This window comes from Pelodiscus sinensis, unplaced genomic scaffold, assembly GCF_049634645.1.
Source record: "Pelodiscus sinensis isolate JC-2024 unplaced genomic scaffold, ASM4963464v1 ctg40, whole genome shotgun sequence".
Lineage (NCBI taxonomy): Eukaryota > Metazoa > Chordata > Testudines > Trionychidae > Pelodiscus > Pelodiscus sinensis.
Window position 1 is genome coordinate 595740 of NW_027465932.1, and position 24045 is coordinate 619784.

Below are 24045 nucleotides of genomic sequence, written 5' to 3' on the forward strand. Positions count from 1 at the left end.
GATGCCCTGCCGGCACTGCTTCCGGCCATCCTTAACCCCGCTTCAGGGTCCACTTAATGTGGACATGCTAGTTCGAATTAGCAAAACGCTAATTCGAACTAGTTTTTTAGTCTGGATGCGTTAGTTCGAATTAGCTTAGTTCAGATTAACTAATTCAAACTAAGTTCGTTTGAATTAGTGCTGTAGTGTAGACATACCCTGGGTGAGACAATGGGGGAGCCTGGGATGGGGGTAACCCCTACTACAAGGCGGGGAAACGGTGGAAGGGGGGGCTCTGGCTCAATTGCCGGTGAGGCTGGCCAAGATGGGGCCCTCAGATGGTCCCAAGGCGTTTCTAGTCACTTTTGAAAGGGTGGCCACCGCCGCCAGGTGGCCAGAGGAACATTGGGCCACAATTTAAGAAATAGGGTTCAAAAGGAGGGAAGGAAATAGGTAGAGGTAACCCGACAGTAAGTATCATAAGACCATTGTATAAACCCACACTACCACTGCACCTCGAGTTCTGTGCGCTGATCTGATTGTCCCATCTCAAAAAATAGACTGGAAAACAAGCCCTGTATCTGTGTCCCAGCAGAAAGGAAGGAGCTGTGTGTGTGCAGTCACCCCCAATTCAGAGACTGCAACAATCCAGGTCTCTGTAGGTAAAAGCAGGCTGGTCCATCCTACAGCCCTGTGATACTCCAGGGATCAAAGGGATAGTCTCATGCCGAGGGTCCCGCTGCAGCCTCCTCTGGAGATTCCTGTCCCGTGCTTGCCCCCATCTGTCTACATGTGAGCAGGGTCTGCCTGAGCTTTCCCCGGCATCACTGGTGACCAGGGTGAGAGGACAGCAGGAGCCTGCCAGGTTTGCACCCTCCTCTCTTTTCCAAACTAAACAAGCCCAATTCTTTCAGTCTTCCCTCAGGGCTCATGTTCTCTAGATCTTTCATCATTCATGCTGCTCTTCTCTGGAGCTGGTGGACAAAATCAGTGTTGGCAAATTCAAAGTACTGCACATTGGAAAACATTATCTCAGCTACACACTGGATACAGTAATGGGGTTGGTATTAGCTATCGTCAATCAAGAAAGAGATTTTGACTTCATTCTGGATATTTCTCTCTCTCACTCACTTACTCACACACACACCCCCCTCCATGGACAGCAGCAATCAAAAAAGGAAACAAAGTTGGGAATCATTAGGAAAGGGATAGATAAAAAGACAGAAAATAGCAATTGCCTTTATATAACTCCATGGTTTGAAAAATGGGTGCAGATGCAGTCAAATCATTTCAAAAACAATTTTGTGGAATTGGAAAAGGTTCAGAAAAGGGCTGCAAGACTGAGTAGTGTTTTGGAATGGCTGCCATAGGAAGAGAGATTTAAAAGACTGGGACTTTTCAACTTGGAAAGGAGACACATAAGAGAGGCTGTGCTGGTCTATAAAATTATGTTATTTACTCAATTTCAGGACACAAGAAATAGAGGTCACCAAGTGAAATGAATAGGCAGCTGGTTTAAAACAAAAGGAAATGTTTCTTTATGCAGCACATAGTCAACCTGTGGAACTTCTTGCCAGAGGATGTTGTGAAGGCCAAGATTATAAAAGGGTCACAATAGAACTAGATAAGTTCATGAAGGCTAGGACCATCAGTGGCAATTAGCCAGGATGGTTAGAGATGATGTCTGTAATTTCTTTTTGCCAGATGCTGGGAGATGACAACAGGGGATATGGCACGTGATGGTTCCCTGTTGTGTTCCCTCCCTCTGGGGCACCTGGCACTGGCCACTGTCAGCAGACAGGACACTGGACTCGATGGACCTTTGGTTCGGCCCCTTATGGTCATTCTTGGGTTTTTTACAAAAAAAAATGGTTGGGAGAACTGAAATACCCCGATCAGACCTGCTTGTGCTGCTCCAGCCTCATTCTTTTCAGTTCTGAGGAGAACGACTTCACTCCCCATTGTTTCCTGTGTGGTGAAGGTTTGTGAGCTGCTCGCTGACACGAATGCACTTCCTGTAAAAGTTGGGGAGGAGCGCTGGCTTTTCTGCCCTCTGCCCTTTGCTGTCAGTCCCACTTCCCCTCCTTGCTCCCCATCCTCCCAGCCACACACCAAACCCACTGTACCTTTTCCCTTCTCAGGGGAGCTTGTGAGGGACTGAAATCGAAACTAAGAAGCCCTAAAATGGGCGTGTTCACAGCTTATCTGCCAGCAGGGGACATGCTGTCGTGAGACACAGACAGACACGGGAGGGAGAGAAAACTCACGGCCACTCTGAGCTCAGACGTCCGCACAAAGGTATGTGACACTCGTTATGTGTTTCTTTTAAAATGTGGCTGCGTTTGGAAGGGAAGGTGGTGGGACTGATCACTGCCGGGGGAATGCTCGTGGCGAACAGAGAGAAAGTGCACGTCTCTCGTTAAGTGTCTGAAATCAGGCAGCGTGTGGATGTGCGGGGGGCACAGGAAAGCAAGCCAGCGGCAATGGTTGTGGATGGAGTGCTCTCCAGGTACAGGTCAGGGCTGCGGCTGGGTCTGTGTGTGTCACTCTGGGATGCCAGGACAGTCTGTGATCTGATCACAGGACTACAGGTCTGAGGTGCTTTTGGTTCATTATAGCAGCAGGCTGTTCCGAGCCATTTGCAAGGCCTCAGGGATGTTCCAGTTCACATGCTTCCTCCTGGGGGTGTGGCGGCAACTGCCTATGGTACAGGCTACCGAGGAGGCTCAGGCTGGTAGGTTGCTGGGGAGGCAGGTCCTGGGCTGCGGTGTGTTCTGCTGGTCAGGGCTTTAGCTTTTTTCTCATTCTGGCTTTGTTTAGAAATTTCTCATGTTTTCTCAAACGTTGTGTGTGAAAGATGGTGTAACAGGTACCTCTGCTTTCATAATAGTATAGACAGCAGTGTGTGTGCAGCGTTCGACCGCACGTTGTTCTGCTGGGCCTTTCCGTTCAATGGATGGAACGGTGCAGACGTTCCGTGGCAGGGTGTGGTCAGACCGATTTGTTCTTCTGCCTCTGGAGCAGACTTTGTGTCCTGATTACGCTGAATTCAGAGAAGATCTGTTACTCTCATCGTTAACGCAGTTTAGAGAATTTACAGTGAATGCAACAACCTTGTTACCCATCTCAGTGTGGTCTTTGCTAATTTGTAGTTATTCTCTGTTATTAACCCTTTGCTGTTTGCCTACATCCAATTCTTAAAGTATTATGGTACCTTAGCCAAATTTCTGTGGATTTAAATATTATTGCTTGACCATTTTAAAATGTCTATTTCTCTTTACTAGTACACATGGAACAGCTATCACAAGAAGTATTAACAGAAATGTAGCCGTGTTAGTCTGGGGTAGCTGAAGCAAAATGCAGGACAATGTAGCACTTTAAAGACTAACAAGATGGTTTATTAGATGATCTGGCCCATGAAAGCTCATTATCTAATAAACCATCTTGTTAGTCTTTAAAGTGCTACATTGTCCTGCATTTTGCTTCAAGAAGTATTAACGTGAATTATTCTGTGGTTAAGATAATATGGTCTCATGTAAAGATTTTATAACATGAGTTTGGAATGGCTGAATTACTTATGTCCTGTGTTACCAAAACACATTTTAGAAATGTTTAGAGAGTTTTTCAACTCATAGCATTCCATGGAAGCAAAATAGCCCAGTTATTGTTATCTACATGTATTTGAAACACTCCCAGCAAATGTATGAGACATTTCAACCAGCCCCACAATATCTGCAATCTGGGGGAAGATCTAGAGAACGATTTCAGAAGTGCTGGGCGCTAAGACTCTCAGAAGTGACTGGTGCGTTGAGTTGCCTGAGGTCTGAAGAGCCTCACTTGTGACACCTAAAAAGGACCTGATTAGCAGCAAGTGCTGGGCACTGAAAGTGTCTTTGGCACCCAAATGTGTAGCTCCATAAACTGACCCGTCGCTTTTGAGAATCGTGGCCTGTGACGTAAGAGCACAAGCCCCAGTGACTTTCTCACCTTGACCCCTCATGGGTCAGGAGTGCTTCAGCCACATGGATGATTTTGAAATCACACACACACACACACACACACACACACACACACACACACACACAGACATGCACGCGCGCGCACACACACACACAGACATGCATGCGCGCACACACACACACACAGACACGCATGCACACACACACGCACGCACACACACACACACAGACATGCACGCGCACACACACACACACACACAGACACGCACGCACACACACACAGACACGCACGCACACACACACAGACACGCACACACACACACAGACACGCACGCACACACACAGACACGCACGCACACACACACACACACACTTTTGAATGTGTTTTGTTTGTACAGTGGCTCTGAACAAGAGACCCCCAATCGCTGTACCAGTGTGAAAGGCTCCGGGTGAATTTCCTCGTCTCCTCCTTTCTGCAGAAGGGGCGACTGATTTCAAGCCGCCCGTCAGACGGGGAGAACCCGAGAAAGCTGGGAAGAGCTGTGACTAACCCTCCAGGTCTCCCTGCGGCACTTCCACACGGTCTCTAGCTGGTGGCCTGCAGGCAGGGCCCCTGCCCATCGCAAAAGTAAGTTTCAAAAGGGAGAGAGAGAAGAAAACGCTCCTCGGACCCCCCTTGAGTCTCCCAACTAACCCTGCCCACGGCTGGATGCAGGGGGGATCGGTGCTACACAAACACTGTGGAAGGGACCCTGTGAGTGTGTTTCTGCTCCCCAGTGGCTCCTGCTGCACTTCGCTCCCAGGCATTCGTGCCCTTTCAAATGATGCCGTTTTTCTCTATTTCAGCTGGACATGGCGAGAAATCAGCAGGTGGGAGATGAAGAGGCCCCCCCTGGTAAGAAAGCAACAGAACAACACGGTCGCTTCCCCTCGCTTCGCCGTCGGGCTCATTCCAGCTGCCCCTGTGCAATAAGGGACAAACTCTCTGTTCTCCCGCTTGCTCCATGGCCTGTTAGCTCTCCAGGGGCTGCTATTTCCTGGTGCCAGCAGAGCACGTGGCCCTTTGCTGCCAACCCCCCTCAAGTAGCACTGAGACCATCTCCTACCCCAGGGACATCTCCACCAGCAGAGACCAGGCTGGGACCAGCCATTCACTTCACCTGTGACCCAGGCTGGGTGGGACTCAACAGCTCCGGAAGCAAAGAGCGAGGCCGCCCTGGGGCCAATGGGGAACTGTAAGAGTCCTGGCCCGTCCTGAGTCCTTGCCCAGAGGCCCCTTTAAAACCAGGGCCAGAAGGCGGGACAACAAACAAACAAGTCCCCACAGTCAACAAGGTGACCTCGGCCCCAGTTCAGGGCAAGGCAGGCAAGCAAAACTTTCTGCAGCACAAGTGGGGAGGGGGCGACTGCCACCTAAATGCCGAGGTGCAGGGGAGACATGGGCTTCCCTACTCCACCACATCCCGGCCCAGGGCCCTCGCAGTCGCTACGGCCAGCAGGGGATCCACACTGAAGCCCCCGACCCAGCTGATAGGACGGTCAGATCCCCCTGACCATCCATTGCCTCCCCATGGCCATTTCCAGAACCCCCCGTGTTGTACCTGTTCCCCTGGTCCCCAGGGTCTGTATGGTCCCAGTCAAGAGGTAGGGAGAAAGGGCTCTTCCTCTGGTGGCCCAGGCCAGTCACTCAGCGTTCTCAGGGCCGGCCTCTGCCCCCAACAGCCGGGTCCCTACTGAGGGTCTGGGCCAGCTTTTATACTCCCGCCCCTCCCCCAGGCTGCTGCAGAGTTAAAGGGGCAGGCTCCAGCCCGGCCCAGAGAGGGGTTCTCCCTCCTCGGGGTGAGTGAGCGGCCACCCCGCTCACTGCAGGAACTTACCCCAGCTGAGGCTGGGAGTGACACCAAGAGCCCCGGTGGCCAGTGGAATGGGGGGCAGGGACCAAGGGACGGCTGCTGGTGTCACGGGTTGGGGAAACGGAAACTTTTCCCACCCGCTGTGGCCCACCCAAGAGACCAACACCAGGCGTCTGGCTCTCCGGCTGTCACCTCTCTGGGTGGGGCCACGCCTCAGTCTCCTCCCCTGGCGCCTGGGCCAAGCTGGGCCCCCCCACAAGCCAGAGGGCTGCAGGCCCTTCCCAGTGCAATTGCCCCACTTACTAGTCACCCCACAGGCTCTGAGCCAGCGTGCAGGTTCCCCCAGAGAAAGCCCTGATGCGGGAAAGGGATGGGCCCATTGGCTGATAAGCTCCCCAGAGATTGGCCCAGCTCCAGCGCTCTCTCTGGTGGGATTAGCCCTTCAGACCCCCACAGGCCTCCAGCGGTTACAGGTTACTGGCCCCTGGTCCCCAGGACACGCAGGGCCAGGAAACGTGCAGCCCCCCTGCCACAGCCCGGCCCTTTGCGCTGCGAATGGGCCATCGCTGGACAATGGCTCTCTCCTCCGGACCTGGCTCTAAGGGCCGTGTCTTGGGCACAGGAGGAAGGCTTTGGAGTTCCCCTCCCCGACGCTGCCCAGGAATTCCACTGCCCTGGCCAGCAGCCCTCTGGTCTGGCTCAGTGTGTCAGTCCTTGACTCTCCTGACGCTGCCTTCCCAAGGCCTCGCCTCCAGCCTCCCCATCGCGCGGGGCCGTTGCGTGGTTAGACCTAGGCCCCCCGAGGGCCCTCGACGTCACTCCGTGCGGGCGAGCCAGGGCATCGCAGCCGGGTCCCGTCTCGGCCCCTCAGGGACCACCGGGGCGGGGACGGGATGCGGTTAAGGCGGCGTCGAGGCATCTCATTGCGGAGGAGAGCAGGAGCCCCTCCCACACCCACTCCCCTGCTGCTCCTTCAGCTCTGCCTCAGCTACTGCTCATTAGCCAGGCCCAGGGGACAGCTCTCGGCCCAGCCCACCTCAGCCCCCTCCCCCATGCTGGGCTAGTCCCGGGCACAGGAAGAAGGGGGCCTCTGCTCTTGGCTGCTCCCTGCTCCCCGCTGCGGCCGGACTCATGCTGCCGGCACTGAAACAAGTTTGGGAATGTAAACGTTGTAGGCGACAATTTCATAACACCCAAAGCCTTACAGCCGACCCAGGGGAGCTCTACAGGCGCCCTCCTCTCAGCTGACACAGAGGAGCCGATCTCAGAACTAAAATTACTGGCAGCTTCAGTGCAAGTGATTAGGACGTGGGCACATTTCTAATACGTGTGATGGGGGAGACCCCTTGGGGTGCTCCCCAGGGCGCTGACACGGCCACTGCCACTCGCCTTCCTGCTCTCTGGGGCTCCTCACCACCCGGTCCTGCTGGCCGGCTCCCTGGTCTCCCACAGCCAAGGCCCCGAGCTGAGATCCCTGCCCCCGCCCCCTGCGAGGAGCAATACACACATCGAACCTTTCCGGGTCTGAGCAAAATGCAGTTTGGGGCCCAGCTTCCTGGGATGCCCCTCCCGAAATGGGAGCAGAATCCCAAATGAATTATTTAGGCAGCCCCTGTCAGCAATGTGCGCACTGATTGCTCCCCAGGTAAGAATTATTCACTCTGGGCTTGCCAGTAAATAAAGTGATTTTCTGAAGTGCAAGCAGTGGGATTCAAGTGGCAGCAAGTGAGAACAGGCAGAGCAAAGTAAATTACAAAGGTAAAATAAGGGAAAACACGGAGCTAACTCGAACACTAAATCCTCAATTCAAACTTACCCTAAAACGTTTCTTATTTCACCAAAACCTCCAAGTCAGGGAAGATCTTTTTTTCCCTGGGATCCCTGGTGCATTCCCTTGGGAGTGACATGCCTGCTAAGGACTGAAGTATGAATAATTTGCATCTTAAATGGCTTCACTTTATGCAGGAATTGTTTGTTTCATGTTCTCCTCTTTCGTGAAAAATTACCTGGTTAGACCCTGCCTGTTTGGGTGGTCACATGACTTCCTAAGACTAACTACAGTTTAGACTTTCAGGACAAAAGAGGCCGTTTACAGGTGATCATCCAGGCGTTGAGGGAAACACCCTTGGTGGCTTTTATTTGCGTATTTAAACCCATAAACCATCCCCTGCTCCATATTTCTAACTCGACATATAAGAATGATTCATTCACCAAAATAAGATAGACAAATCCAGCAGACTGATACATGAAAATTGTTGGTTACGCGAGGTGTTTCATCCAAAACATCTTCAAACTATGCATATTTATATGCATAAGTCAGGTTCATAAAGCATCAGGAGAGTCCATCCCAATATGTAAAAAGAGTAAAGGAGGGAGAGAGAGAGAAATTTGAATGATAAATGAGAATTGTTTAAGAACACTTTACTGAGTACAAAAAAAGCTACAGTTACCATATATAATTGACAGTAAGCAACATAAATGAGGTAATTGACAAGGGAAGCAAAGAGATACATAAAGAAATCTATGGCCAGTAGAGCTAAGAGCAATAAAATGAATGTAAATTATATTAGGAAATAAAAGAATGTGAAAAATTGCAAATAGTAAATGGACATGCCAAAATTCTCAATAATAATGCAGAAAAGGCAAAAGTATTTAGCATTATTTCTGGTGAGGCTTTGGAGGAAAAAGATGATGCAGTCACATCATTGGACAGGATTTTTCCAGTCCCCTACTGCCTCCAGAGGCAGTTTAACAACAGCTACTAAAGCCAGACATGTTTAAATCAGCAGTTCTAGGTAACTTGCTTCGAAGAGTTTTCAAAGAGCTGGAAGAACGGGTCTTGCACAAGAGGGTTTTTTTTGCACAAAAAGGAGCCATCTACATAGCTCCTTTTTGCCTCTTGTGCAAAAATGGCCCATAATTAATTATGCAAATGAAATGTAATATGCTAATCCAAACTTCATTTGTACTCTTTTGCTCAAGAGAGTTTCCGTGTAGACGTGCTATTTAATATTTTATTAATAACCCGGAAAAAAATATAAAATGACCACTGATGAAATTTGCAGATGACAGAAAAAATGGGGGAGTGGCCAGTAATGATGGGACAGGTCACTGATAAAAGAAATCTAGATCACCTGGTAAACTGGGCAAAGGCCAACAACCTGTTTTTTATGAAGGGTACATGTCAATACAATATCTACGAACAAAGAATGCAGATGAGGGTGGGAGATTCATTCTTGCCAAGCCGGGACTCTGAAGCAGATTTGGGGCTCACGGTGGATAATCAGCTGTGCATGAGCTCCCAGTGTGATGCTGTGGCCAAAAAGTCTCCAAAAGAGAGATCTTGGAGTCTTGTGGATAGTTCTCTGAAAACACCCACTCAGTGTGCAGCAGCAGTCAGAAAAGCAAATAGAATGTTAGGAATCATTAAAAAAGGGATAGAGGATAAGACAGAGACTTATTGCCTCTCTATAAACTCATGGATCTTGAATACTGCGTGCAGATGTGGTCGCCTTGTCTCAGAAACGCTATATTGGCATTGGAAAAAGTTGAGAAGAAGGCAACACAAATGATGAGGGGTCTGCAACGGGTCTCATGTGAAGAGAGATTAAAAACACATTGAACATTGAGTCTCTGGGGGGATATGAGAGAGGTCTTGCTTTGTCCCTCTTCCCTTGTCCTATGTTATGAGGCAGCCTCCTTCCCTCCCCTGCAGCTGGGACATCAAGATCTTGCCTGGCAGCATCGTGTAATGTGGTTCAACCACCCTCTTCCACAAGTGACCATGGCATTGACACCTCTACAAAGGGGGATCCCCATGGAAGGCTGCAACCAGTGAATGCTCACGAGCTGTTCTGGCATCCTCCAAAGGCTGGTCCATTTGCTGGAGTAAAGTCCCAACACTTTCTCCAGTAGTACGTCCCCAGCACAGCAGGCTTTTTAGCTGGCCAAAGGAAACAGCCACATGGCAAAAAAATGCCTCACAGGAGTGAGTCTGAAAACCTGGATCCTTTGTTCTTCCAAAGTGAACAGAGAAGACCAACACCCAAAGTGGGGAGGGGCAAACAATTCAGTGTCTGTTGGGTTAGTTCCAGGCACATGGATCCAATTTCCCTTTTCCTTTTCCTCTTGTTCCCTTTTCCCAGACCTGCTTCCTGTTTGCCCCAGTGTGTATAGTAGTTTTCCCAGCTGTGCCATGAACCGATCGTTTCCTCTAAAATTAACTAACCAATCTGACCACATTGTAACATGAATGTTGCAGCAGTGGAAAGAGAATGCCTCGCAGTTAACGGGGCCATGGAAGCCTTATGCCCTATCTACCTGTGTGCGAATTTACTCTCATGGCAGATCCCAGCCCTCTCCAGTGGATGCAGCAAAACAAAGAAAAAAATGCAAGAGTGGAAGGTGGTTTCTGTCTCTCCAGCCATCCCGGTTTCGGGTGCAGCACAGAGCGGGAAGCCACAGTGGATATGCCAATGGGCTGCCCAACCCCCAGTATTGAGCAGGGAGGGGGGTTGTGTGACAGACTAAGCCAGCAGCCTGCCACACTCCAGTGGAAAGCAGACATGCCAGACACTGGACAAGTGGTTTCTGTTGCAGTATCTAACCAGTTATAACCCACTACCTGCATTGCTTTGCACTCAGCAAAATTAATTCTACAGCAGACAGAGCTAACCAAAGCACCAGGCAAAGATCACCCGGATAAACCTTAGCGAAGTGGGGTCCATACTGACCAAACTGCAAAGAACTGCAGGTTCCCTACCCCCAGCTACTGGCAGGTGGGTCCTTGCCAGACACAAAGCTAGTGATTCAAGTTTTCTTTACCTCTTCTAGGCTCTCCCCTTTCTCTGGAGGGGCCAGATCCGGTCACCTCTCCAGCAGCCCAGAATTGCCTTGTCTCAGTAGGGCTGGTCTGGGATGCGGGGGACGACCATTTGTTTCCCAGTTTATGGCTGCCCAGCCAGAGGCCTCAGCATAAGAACGAGGCCTCAGACTAGCCACAGACACTGCCTTGGTTACACGGACTGTGAGTGGCTTTGAGAAGCTGCCCCACATGGCCCCTCGCTGACGGATGAGTTGGTGCAAGCGCTGCCCGTGCAGACGAGCGCTGCCGATACAGGAAGCAAGGTGCGGACATGCACCAGGGATGGAATTCCGACGGTGGCTCTATGCTAAGTACGTCCAACGTCATTCTGTAGTGCAGAGACGCCCTGCAACCGCAGTCTGACAGTGGATTGTAGAGCATGTTCTTGAACCGCATGGGCTGAGATTGAATCACCCCAGCAGGTCACCGTGAGCCGCCACGCTGCAGGGACTGCATGCGCCTGCCGACTCCTGGCCTTCCCAGAGCTTGTTGTGGCACATGCACGTTTTCCCTCTCTGGAGCATCCATTTGGGCCAACACATACAGAAGCTCTAGACTCCGTCCTCAATAACGTCCCGCGATTGCTCCAGCGAAGGAGGCCTGGGCGTGGTGCACTAGCTGGGGTAAAGCCTGCATGGGTTGTGTCCATACAGGGAGGGTCCGAGTCACCAGTGGAGCCCTTGGTGTAGGCAAAACTAATCTCAGAATACTCAGGAAGGGTTAATGTCACATGGTATGGGGGGGACGTGCTCACAGGAACGACTCATTCACCTAACCCCCAAGAGAGACTATTGACCCGTCCGCAGGTCCCCAGGAAGCCCTGCACATGTCCAGGCAATAGAACTCAGCCTGTGGGCTTTAGAGGCTTAGAAGAGGCATCCATTGAATAGTAAGTGACCCAGCAGCACTGCCACGCCTTTCTAGTGGAGACACGGGGGTGAGTGGCTTCACCGGGTCACAGAACAACATCGGTGGTAGGCAGGATAGTGACCCAGAAACCCCAGACTCTCCCGCCCCATTGCTGGCCTGTGCTCCCTCTGATGTGACCTTCCTATTCTTGTTCTGAACAGATTCACGGGCCCATGGCCAACATGGAGACTCAGAGCTGAGACTCGTCCTTGCTGGTAAGAGTGGAGCGGGAAAAAGTGCGACTGGGAACAGCATCCTCGGCGAGAACGTGTTTGAGTCCAAACTTGCAGCCCAGGCAGTTACCAGAGTTTGTAGATCCGGCAGGAGGGCCTGGGAGGGGAAGAAGATTCTGGTGATCGATACGCCTGCAATTTTCAACCCCCAGGACTGTAGTAGGGCAGCTTATCAAGAGATCGGCCGCTGTATCATGCTCTCTGCCCCAGGCCCCCATGCGCTGGTGCTGGTGACCCAGCTGGACCGTTACACGGAGGAAGACCAGGAAGCCGTGAGGCGAGTCCAAGAGATTTTTGGAGCTGGGGCCATGAGGCACATGATCGTCTTGTTCACCCGGAAGGAAGATTTAGGGGGCGGTTCGCTGAGTGACTACGTGAGCTACTCGGATAACAAAGCTCTGCGGACTCTGATTCAGCAGTGTGGGGGCCGGTACTGCGCCTTCAATAACAAAGCATCTGGAGCAGAACAGAGAGAACAGGTCCAAGCGCTGATGGAAATTGCCGAGGGGATGGTGAGGGAGAAGGGAAACGCCTGTTACACAAGTGAATTATACGTTGAGGCCGAGGTGATGCTCCGTTATGACACTGGCAACTTTGAAGAAAAATGCAGAAATTTTGGAGAAAAAGTGGAACAGCACATGAAAAACCAAAAGGAAGGCAAGCCCTGTGGGGTTTTAAAAAGCATTTGTAAAACAAGTTGTAGGCTTACAATTTACCTCTGGAAATTTGTGAAATTTGAGATTAATGTATTTAGAAGAGGATGGAGGTTGGTTGTTTTATTGTATAATTACTGCTTTGGTTAATGCTGGCAACACAGTTTCATGTTTATTTTTCTCTTGTGATTTAAATGTAGTTTCTTAACAATGATGGGCAGAATTTGGTTGCAGTAGCTCTTATAGTGTCGAAGTTATTAACGAACAAACTTACAAACATTCTCCTTTATATGGTAGATGATGGGCACAATTTTGCTTCATTCTAACCTGCAGCTTCCTGTGGTCTGCAGCTCAGCTTCTTACTTAGCACTGCACTTGCAAAAGACAAATGGACCAGTGAGGATGAGATGAAATCCTTTCTATTTTCTCTATCTCCTTTTCACACACGAGGCCCCAAAAGGCCTGTCCATGGCTCTGCAAATAAAATACGGCAGTACTGCAAACGTGGCAGCCTTCTCATTTGGCATTTTCAAGGGGCAGCAGGTGGGATGTGAGGGGGTGCACCCCACTTGTGGCCTGAAAGGGGGCAATGGGGTCCAGGAGGGATATCCGGGCTCACTGGAATATGAAGCCCAGAGGGGCAGTAATGGCTGGTCAGCAGACAGCCAGGAAGCTGAGGGTAGAGGGAGGCTGTGCAGTGTCCGTGGTCACTCTCTGGGGTCAGAGGGGTGGGAAGGAGAAAAGCCAAGAGGCAGAAGCCCTGGGGAGCGTCCACACAGCGAGCCCGTTATCTCAGACCAGTAACCCCGGCTTCTCCCAGGAGCAGGAATAGCGCCTCTTTCCAAACAGCCTTCGTCTGGACGCTCAGCTGCTGTTACTTTGGAACAAATGGCCTCCAGAGGCCTCTCGCGGCCGCCCTTGTGGCCACTCTGGCCATTCCCCTGACAGCTCCAACGCTCCCCTTCCCCTGCAGTGAAAGGGCTTGGCCACCACACTGGCCCACCCAGCACCCTTCACTGCAGCCATGCCCGACCCCCGCACTCCCTCTGCCCCCCACAGCTGCCAGCAGCCACGTCCAAAGCCCCTGGCCAGTGGCAAAGGGGGGCACCGGCCTGGACTCCTGGGGAGACCCTGGATCTCATCAAGGTCTGGGCAGCCTGGCCCAGAAGGTGCAGCCGCACCCTGGGCCAGCTCAGGGAGAAGACTAAGGAACTGCAACAGGGGTACAGCAAGGCCAAGGAACAAGGTTCCCGCTCTGGGGCAGCACCACACAGGTGCTGCTCCGTTGAGCAGCTGGATACCCCCCTGGGAGAGGGGCCAGTCTCCTCTTTCCCTCCCCTCCCCCATGGTTGACTCCAGCCAGGACAAGCCCGTAGGCAGCATCCATGAGGGTGGGGCTGTGGAGGAGCAGGAGGAGGGGCATGGAGATGGGCATCTGCCTGGAGCTGGTCCCCCATATCCCAAGGTGTCTCCCAGGGCTCGGATGAAGCTGGGGAAGGCACTACAGGTGAGCTCCAGAACTGCCCCTAGACACACGTGGGAGTGGTGGGGGGCTGCAAGGGGCTGCGCACTCCTCACTCGACCTTCTAGGCCTGGGGTCGCACAACAGCCTGAGCACACGGAGCACCTGTGCGGAGCGCTCAGCCCCATGACGCTGTCACACAGGAACCCTCAGTCCTTCTCACAAGGTTCCCGGAGAGGCCGCCTTACTCTGGGCTCCGTGGGGGACACCCTCCCACAACACCCCACCACTGAGGAGGCTGGGGTCCTAGAAACACACAGGGCCACACACCGCACAGGCTCCTGCCCACACGCAGGCAGCATCTGCTCCCAGTCAAGCGCAGTGAGGGGGAGGACAGTGATCCCCTGTGTGGGAATCTGCTGTGGGGAGGAAGAGGAAAGGACCCCGGTAGCCATCTCTATGGCAAGCGGTCTCTGCCACTCACACACCTCCCCAACCCTCCCCCCTTTCGTCCAGCGGGGAAGGATAGGAGGTCTCTCTCTGTGGGATGCCACTTCTGAGAGACCCACCATGTACAGGACACAGTAGGAAGCTGAGCAGCTCTGTCCCCAGTCCTCCCCGCAGGCTTCTGGACTGGCTGGCACCTTGCCATGCCTCCTTCTCCCGGGGACATCTATGCCCTGCAGGAAAGATCCCTCTGTCTGGGCTTCAAATAGCCTTGCTCAAAGCACATCGCCATCATCTGATCTGAGCCCTTCTCTCAGGGCTGTTTCCCAAGTGCAGAAGTGGGGGACCACAAGAGACCTTCAAAATACCCTCTCTATAGGCTTTGACTTAAAAACTCCCCCAGGTCACAGATTTAATGACTTTGGGAGGCAACTGTCTCCATCAAATGACACAAAAGAACCTCTTTTTTCTTGCACCCAAGAAGAAGCACTTGGGGTTAGAATCATAGAATCACAGACCCATAGAAACCCAGGACTGGCAGAGACCTCAGGAGTCATCGAGTCCAGCCCTCTGCCCAAAGCAGGACCAATCCCAACTCAAGATTTCCACAAGGAGTACAGCTAGTTCAGATTAGAAGCCTAATCTGAACTAGCTACTCGGTGTCGTGTGTAGCCACGTGGCACGGGGTTCGAAGTAGCCGGCATTTAAAAATGGCGCCGGCTGGCTTCATGCAAATGAAGCCCGGGAAATTCAAATCCCGGGCTTCATTTGCAACTGCGGATGACTACATTACACCTGCTAGTTCGAACTAGCAGGGTAGTGTAGACATACCCAGGGTGGTCAAACACTGGAATAAATTGCCCATAGAGGTTATGGAATCCCCATCTCTGGAGATATTTAAGAGTAGGGGTATGTCTACACTACAATGTTAGTTCGAACTAACGGACGTTAGTTCGAACTAACATTCATAGCCGCTACACTAGCGCTCCGCTAGTTCGAATTTGAATCAAACTAGCGGAGCGCTTAGTTCGAACTAGGTAAACCTCATTATACAAGGATTAAGCCTAGTTCGAACTAGCTAGTTCGAATTAAGGGGTGTGTAGCCCCTTAATTCGAACTAGTGGGAGGCTACCCCTCCCCAGCTTTCCCTGGTGGCCACTCTGGCCAACACCAGGGAAACTCTATGCCCCCTCCCAGCCCCGGACCCCTTAAAGGGGCACGGGCTGGCTACGGTGCCCATGCCAGGTGCAAGCCTGCCAGCACCCAGCCAGCAGACCCTGCACCTGGCACGGATCGAGCCACCCACCCGATGCCCCCAGGCCCACCCCCTCTTCCCGGGACCAGGCTGGCGGCTCCCGGGAGCTTGCCCGGGACCGCAAGAGGCGGGCACCTTCCTGGGCTAGTGCGGACATCGTGGACCTCGTCCACGACCTCCGCACTAGGCACAGGAAAGTGGCCGTCTAGGGCAGGAGAGCTGCCAGCCTGGCCACCCAGGAGCAGGTGTGCATGAAAATCAAGGTGGTCCACTGAGACCCCCGACCCTGAGCCCTGAGCTTACAATGGCCGTCCTGGGTCAGACCAAAGGTCCATCTAGCCCAGTAGCCTGTCTGCCGACAGCGGCCAACCCTAAGTACCCTGGAGGGGATGGACCGAAGACAGTGACCAAGCCATTTGTCTCGTGCCATCCCTCTCCAGCCTTCCACAAACCTTGTGCAGGGACACCACTCCTACCCCCTGGCTAAGACTACTCCATGGACCCAACCTCCATGACTTGATCTCACTTCCCTTTAAACTCTGTTCTAGTTGTAGCCTTCACAGCCCCCTGCAGCAAGGAGTTCCACAGGTTAACTATTTGCTTTGTGAACAACAACTTTCTCTTACTAGTTTCAAGCCTGCTACCCATTCCTTTCCTTTGGTGTCCTCTAGTCCTTCTTTATGGGAACTAATGAAGAACTTTTCTGAATGCACCCTCTCCACCCAACCCCTGCTTTTAGAGACCTCTAGCCTGTCTCCTCTTTTGTAAGCTGAACAGTCCCAGTCTCTGTAGCCTCTCTTCATCTGGGACCTGTTCCCAACCCCTGATCATGTTAGTTGCCCTCCCCTCTCCCAGCCTTTCTCTTCCCCTCTCCCACCTCCTTTTCCCAGTCTCCCCCAGTTTTGTTCAATAAAGACAGAGTCAATGTTGGAAGAAACGTTATCTTTATTTTGTACATCAATAAGAAGGGGGGCTAGGGAAGGGTAAGTGGAAGGAGGTGAGGGAGGAATTGGGTACGAGCCCCCGATGGGGAGGACTGGGCTGGCTCTGCGGGCTTCTGGGGGTGGAAGCTCTCCTGCAGCCCCCCAATGTCCCCTCTCCCCAGATGGCAGCCTGCGGCTAGTGCAGCCGGGCTGATGGCCGAGTGGTGTGATGTGCCCAGTGTGGGTACTCCGGGCAATCCAAGCCAGGACTGGTTTTCAAGCGGGGTGCTGTGATGTTCCGCGTGTGGGCACTCTGGGCACTCCAAGCCAGGACTGCTTTGCAAGTGGGGAACCCTGAGAACTGTCTGTCCGGGGTGGGGGTCGGGACCCTTTAAGCGCAGCCCTCGGCTAGCCTGAGACAGCATCTCCACTCTCTATGTCCTCCTCTGATGCCCTGCCGGCACCGCTTCCGGCCATCCTTAACCCCGGTTCAGGGTCCACTCAATGTGGACTTGCTAGTTCGAATTAGCAAAACGCTAATTCCAACTAGTTTTTAGTTCTAGACGCGTTAGTTCGAATTAGTTTAGTTCGAATTAACTAATTCGAACTAAGTTAGTTCGAACTAGCGCTGTAGTGTAGACGTACCCTAGGTTCGATAAATGTCTATCAGGGATGGTCTAGACAGTATTTGGTCACTGCCTTTACATTTTTCAATGTCATTTTTCTCTGGGGGGGTGACCAGGCTATTGGCATTTAAACACCAGGTTGCTGGAGGAGGTGGGCTTTATAGCATCCTTATGGGAGGTCTGGATGGCCTGGGATGGGCAGCAGTGCACCTTTCCCTCAGCACACTGGTGGTGGGATGTGAGGTAGGTGCGCATGTGGCTGTTCTGCTGTGACTATACCCGAGGGCGGGGGGGGGGGGGGGAGGGGCAGCCAGCGGAGGGATGCGGTGATAGAGCAGTTGGAACGGGAGATTTTAGAACTAGAGAGATGGCTGACCAACAGCCCCGGAGAGCCACCCCTCTGCGGAAGATACTGGGAGAAGTGAGGGGAATTCCAGGCCCTTAAAGACCTTCGGGCCCGGGGTGCCTTTGTTTGTTCTCACTTCCTGTTCCTTCTGCACCCTGGAGAAAAAGATGGCTGCTAAAAGTACATGACCTGCCATCTGGCAGAGGATGGCACCCCTCTCATGGATCCTGTTGAGATGAGCAAGAGAGCTTGAGCCTTCTACGCCTCCCTTTTCTCTCTGGATCCCACTGATGCTTACACTCACAGAGTTCTTTGGAATGAACTTCTGCAGTCAATGTGAGAGATCGGGATGGGCTGGAGCTGTCTCTCATTCTACTCAAATTCTTGGAAGCCCTCAGTTTCATGCCCACTAACAAGTCTCAGGGGATGGATGGGCTGATTGGGGAGTTCTACCACATGTCCTGGGATGTTCTTGGCCCAGACCTTGCCAGCATCTGGGCCAAGTTCTTGGAGAGCGGGGTCCTTCATTTATTGTGTAGGGGTATGTGTCACATTACCGAATTGGAGGGAAGCAGCCAGATCGCTGCTGCACCCCTAGGTGGGGGTGTTGGCCCCAGAAATTGGTATAAAAGGGGGCCATGTGGGGTATTGAATGGGAGCTTATTGTTTGCTGATCTTATGTACGCTATTTATGTGAGTGTATAATGGCTGTGTGTGTAGGTAGGAATCTGTAATCTGTGTGGAAGCTGAATATTTCTCTGAATGTGCTTAAGCATTGCTATGGACAGGCTGATTAGCCAGGCCCTGTGGGACAATGGCACTTGATGGGCCAAGGACAAACCCAAAGAATGGGGGCTGTCACCTGAGAGCAGCCAGCAGGAAACACAGAGATTGGCCTCTGACCAGGTGACCTGCTGCATATAAGAAGAGGCCAGGGAGGGGGTATAAAGAGGCCATGTGGTCGATGCCATTTTGTTCTCAGCTCAGCACTTCATCCCAGAGGCAGCAATGCAGGGATTGAAGAGCCCGGAAGACCTGTGAAACCATCCTAATGCTAGGATGTGCAACAAGGACTTTTAAACCGGCAGCTGTAACATCTCTGCTAGAGCCTGCATCGAGAACTGGGAGATTCGGTGCATGTAACGTACTGTACTTTAATAACCTTACTCTCATGTTTTTCTTTCTTGTGATAATAAACCTTTAGATATAGATTCTAAAGGATTGGCCCAGTGTGATTTGTGGGTAAGATCCAGAGGGTAAATTGACCAGGGATCTGTGGCTGGTTTTTTGGAACCGGACAGAACTTGTTCGGGGTAGGTGGGATTGGGTGCTAGGACCCCCCCACCTGTGTATGAGGCCCAGGGCCATCTGGGGCACGGATATTGCTGGAGTGTCGGAGGGGTTTTGCTTGTGAGGCTTCAGGCAGGCAGCTGAAGTGCTCTGTGGGACTGGTTTGTGGCCTGTTTGGAGAGGTCACCAGTCTGGGGGCTGTAAGGAACCCCGGATTTGAGCAATTCGCCCTGAGTGGACGCCCTCAATTGTGCCCAGACACGGCTCGGTCCATCATAGGGTATGTCTACACTACAGCACGAATTCGAACTAACTTAATTCGAATTAGTTAATTCGAACTAAGCTAATTCGAATTAGCGCAGCTACATTTAAAAACTAGTTCGAATTAGCGTTTTGCTAATTCGAACTAGCATGTCCACACAGAGTGGACCCTGAACAGAGGTTAAGGATGGCCGGAAGCAGTGCCGGCAGGACATCAGAGGAGGACTTAGAGCGTGGAGCTGCTGTCTCAGGCTAGCCGAGGGCTGTGCTTAAAGGGACCCGACCCCCACCCCGGACAGACAGTTCTCAGGGTTCCCCACTTGCAAAGCAGTCCTAGCTTGGAGTGCCCTGAGTGCCCACACGCGGAACATCACAGCACTTGGCCATCAGCCCGACTGCACTTGCCACAGGCTGCCATCTGGGGAGAGGAGGCAATTGGGGGGCTGCAGGAGAGCTTCCACCCCCAGAAGCCTGCAGAGCCAGCCCAGTCCTCCCCATCGGGGGCGCGTACCCCATTCCTCCCTCACCTCCTTCCACTTACCCTTCCCTAGCCCCCCTTCCTGATGTACAAAATAAAGAAAACGTGTGGTCAAAAATAGAATCTCTCTTCATTGAACAAAACTGGGGGAGACTGGGAAAAAGAGGTGGGAGAGGGGAGAGAGAGGCTGGGAGAGGGGAGGGCAACTAACATGATCAGGGGTTTGAAACAGGTCCCATATGAAGAGAGGCTAAAGAGACTGGGACTTTTCAGCTTAGAAAAGAGGAGACGGAGGGGGGATATGATAGAGGTCTATAAAAGCAAGAGTGGTGTGGAGAGGGTGCATAAAGAAAAGTTCTCCATTAGTTCCCATAATAGAAGGACTAGAGGACACCAAAGGAAAGGAATGGGTAGCAGGCTTCAAACTAGTAACAGAAAGTTCTTCTTCACAAAGCAAAGAGTCAACCTGTGGAACTCCTTGCTGCAGGAGGCTGTGAAGGCTGGAACTAGAACAGAGTTTAAAGAGAAAGTTAGATCAAGTCTTGGAGGTTGGGTCCATGGAGTGGTATTAGCCAGGGGGTAGAAATGGTGTCCCTGCCCAAAGTTTGTGGAAGGCTGGAGATGGATGGCACGAGACAAATGGCTTGGTCACTGTCTTCGGTCCATCCCCTCCAGGGTACATAGTGTTGGCTGCTGTCGGCAGACAGGCTACCGGGCTAGATGGACCTTTGGTCTGACCCAGGACGGCCATTGTAAGCTCAGGGCTCAGGGTCGGGGGTCTCAGTGGACCACCTTGATTTTCATGCAAACCTGCTCCTGGGTGGCCAGGCTGGCAGCTCTCCTGCCCTAGACGGCCACTTTCCTGTGCCTAGTGCGGAGGTCGTGGACGAGGTCCACGATGTCCGCACTAGCCCAGGAAGGTGCCCGCCTCTTGCGGTCCCGGGCAAGCTCCCGGGAGCCGCCAGCCTGGTCCCGGGAAGAGGGGGAGGGATAGGGGGCATCGGGTAGCTGGCTCATGGTGTGCCAGATGCAGGGTCTGCTGGCTGGGTGCTGGCAGGCTTGCACCTGGTACGGGTACCGTAGCCAGCCCGTTCCCCTTTAAGGGCTTCGGGGCTGGGAGGGGGGCAGACGAGTTTCCCTGGTGGTGCCCAGAGTGGCCACCAGGGAAAGCTGGGGAGGGCTAGCCTCCCACTAGTTCGAATTAAGGGGCTACACAGCCCTTAATTCGAACTAGTAAGTTCGAACTAGGCTTAATCCTCGTGGAATGAGGTTTACCTAGTTCGAACTAAGCGCTCCGCTAGTTCGAATTAAGTTCGAACTAACGGAGCGCTAGTGTAGCTCCTATCAAAGTTAATTCGAACTAACGTCCGTTAGTTCAAATTAACTTTGTAGTGTAGACATACCCTAGGTGAGTTGAACCTTGCTCCCTAAGAAGGGGAACCTCTGTGATCTGAGGAATTGGTGTATTGTCTCGCTCTTCAGCACAGACTATACAATCATCGCCAAAGCCATCTGATTGCACCAGTCAGCTTTGGGAGGATAGTGTGTCAAGGCTATCCACTGTAAGGTCAGCTGTGAGAGGGTGAGGAGTGGTTTGGGGTGTGCCTTCTCACATGACCCAGTTGAGGCAAACCTGAGCAGTGGGCAGCTAAGCATCCCTCACCTCCTGAAGTATGTGCTGGGAATTATGAAGGGTGGAGAGCTCTGATCCTGGTGACTTCTGCCAGGACCAACCTCTGGCACCAAGGGGACTCTGCCACCTGCACACAGAGATGGGGATTGTGTAACAGAGGCTCTGCAGGGAGGTCTGCCTCCACAGTGTTTCCCCAGGACCTGATCACGGAGAGCAGCTTCCAGGTCTGGAGTTAGTCCTGGCAGAAGACTGGCATCCCAGAGAGGTCTCACACAAGACCTGGAGGAAGGCCAGCAGCCCGAAGAGGTCTTGTGGAAGACCTTTTCAAGTATTAGAGTTGTCGGTCATATCGAGCCCTCAGAAGCAGTGAAGGAAAGTGTGCACCAGCGTGCTCCACACTGGACTACTTGCATTTTATAGGAGCCTCTGCATGGCCTGCAGGTGGAGGACATGGACCCGTGTGTGCAAACATAGCAGGCCCTGCCCTCTTTCCTCTAGGGGGAGATGCCTCTATGATGCTCTTTGCCGGGAGCTCTGTACCTGGCTCGCCCCTGCCCTGCAACACCAGGACACCCACTTGCAGCCCACCATCCCCCTGGAGAAGTGTGTCGCCATTGCGCTCTGGAAGCTGGCCATCCCCAACAGCTACTGTGTGGCATCAGTTTGGTGTGGGGAAGTCTACCGTTGGGTCATCTTAATGGAGGCAAATCACTCTCAGGGGACAGTCCGGGGGGTGTTGTAGGCGCATAAGGGGGTCGGGCACAGGGAATTGGGGATGGGGTGGGAGAGGTAGAAGCCTGCCTGGCCTCACCCTGCAGGGGTGGGGGGGACACGGAGGGGTTGCCTAAGGGTGGGCTCTTGGGGTCTGGGGGGAAGCAACTGATCCAACCCCTTTAATGTCCTGTTCTGTGTTTGTCCCTTTCTGCAGGCTATCAATTCTGAGCTGCTTCACAGGATCATCCACCTGGGAAACCTGGATGCCATCATGTCTGGCTTTGTGACACTAGGATTCCCCAACTGCGGAGGAACACTCGACGGGACGCACATCCCCATCTGCGCACTGCCCCACCGAGCAGCACAGTACATTAACAGAAAGGGTTACTTTTTGTTGGTGCTGCAGGTCCTGGTCTTCCACTGAGGACAATTCACAGACATTTGTGTTGGGTACTCAGACCGGGCACACGATGCCTGCATATTCCAGAACTAGTACTTGTACCACAGGCTGCAGGATGGGTCCTTTTTCCCGGACAGAAATTTGGCAGTGGGAGATATGCTGATGCCTACATGCATTGTGGCTGATGCGGCCTACCCCCTTATGCCCTGGCTCATGAAGCCATTCATGGGACACCTGGATGTGAGCAGGAAACTCTTTAACTCTCGCCTGACTTGGGCTCACTACCAGGTGGAGTGCGCCTTTGGCTGTCTAAAGGGCAGATTTAGATGCCTTCTCACTCAGCTGGACATGGTGGAACACAACATCCCCAATGTGGTTGCAGCATGCTGTGTGCTGCACAACCTGGTGGAGAGGAAAGGGGAGGCCTTCCTCCCTGTGTGGGGGACACAGGCTGAGATGGAGGGGAAGCAGTTTGAGCAGCCCCGTACAGTTGCCATCTGGCAAACCCACCAGTCAGGATTGCAAATCCGAGAAGCCCTGAGGGAGCAATTCTCCCAAGGAGGCCGCTGAGTTTCCCCAAGGCTTTCAAAATGTGGGATTGCCCCATGCCCCGGTGCCTTCCTCCTCAAAATGCCTCCCGGCCCCACAGTCACACATTGTACTCATTCCTCACACACTGTCTTCCACGAGGTGTACGGGTAGTTCGGAATAGGAATCCTAGTTCGAGCCCTGTGTAGCCGCGCTACACGGGGTTCGAACAAGCGGGGATTTAAAAATGGCGGCTCCCCGCTTATGCAAATGAAGCCCGGGAAATTCAAATCCCGGGCTTCATTAGCAAGTGCGGTATGCCTACGTTACCCTCCTAGTTCGAACTAGCGGGGTAGTGTAGATATACCCTAATTCCTACTTTGAAGTAGGAATGAGAGATCCTCCGGAAAAGGTCTTTTTTCCGGAGGATCGGGCCGGATCGGGGCCAGTGTAGACGCTCTTTTCCGGCTTTTCTAAAAGCCGGAAAAAAGCGGCGGACATTTTTATTTAAATGCCGCGGGGGATATTTAAATCCCCCGCGGATTTCCCTATTACGATCTGAAAAATTAGCATGCCCCTTTCGGAAAAGGGGCCAGTGTAGACGAGCCCACTGAGAATGGAGACAGGTGGTAGAGAAAACTTTTGTTCAGTTTATTTCACTGTTGCTTTTGGCACAAAATAAAATAAATAACTCTTTTGTTCAGAGAAAATGAAAACCTCTTTTTTTCTTAGAAAATAAATGGTTTGCAAACAAAATAAGGGGCGTACCTCAGTTACTGTCACAGCTGGGAAGGGGGAATGTCAATCAGGAACGGGGGAGGGAAGCTCAGGGCTGAGGAGTCCCTGGCACTTTGGCTCCGGAGGCCTTCTTGCACCCGGGTGCACATGCAGGGGGCTGGGCAGGAGTAGGGGCTGTACCTGGGTCTGGAATGGCAGGGGCTGGGTGAGGAGCAGGCTGAGGAGGAGGGGCAGGACCAGGCACAGGACCAGAGAAGGCCATGGCCTCCTGGATCACAGCACAGATGTCCTTGCGCTGCTGAGCAAATTCATCCAGCAAGCACCGGTGCCACTCGGCATCTGCCTCCAGCCTCCTGTCCATTGAGTCCTGAATCCTTTCAGGACTGCAACGTGCTGGTGCACCAGCTCTAAATAGGCGTGCCAGTGTTGACAGGTGCCCTGTGGCCATTTGGGTGGTGGGGCAGGTGTGGTGCTCCCTTCTGATCAGCTGGTCC

At 52.6% G+C, this 24045-nt stretch overlaps 1 protein-coding gene across 4 annotated transcripts in view; it reads left to right on the top strand.

The window, feature by feature from the left end:
- LOC142825160 (GTPase IMAP family member 5-like) overlaps nucleotides 1–13579 on the top strand; it is a 257445-nt gene extending 243866 nt beyond the window's left edge. Inside the window, exons 1-4 of one of the 4 annotated variants that reach the window (XM_075916889.1) lie at nucleotides 2110–2277; nucleotides 4337–4566; nucleotides 4785–4833; nucleotides 11726–13579. In XM_075916889.1, the coding sequence (XP_075773004.1) occupies nucleotides 4791–4833; nucleotides 11726–12600 (918 nt within the window). In that variant the 5' untranslated portion in view covers nucleotides 2110–2277; nucleotides 4337–4566; nucleotides 4785–4790 and the 3' untranslated portion in view covers nucleotides 12601–13579. Of the gene's footprint in view, nucleotides 1–2109; nucleotides 2278–4336; nucleotides 4567–4784; nucleotides 4834–11725 lie in introns of those variants that run through there. The other 3 variants (XM_075916892.1, XM_075916891.1, XM_075916890.1) reach the window with 3 other exon arrangements.
- Nucleotides 13580–24045: the final 10466 nt, after the last annotated feature.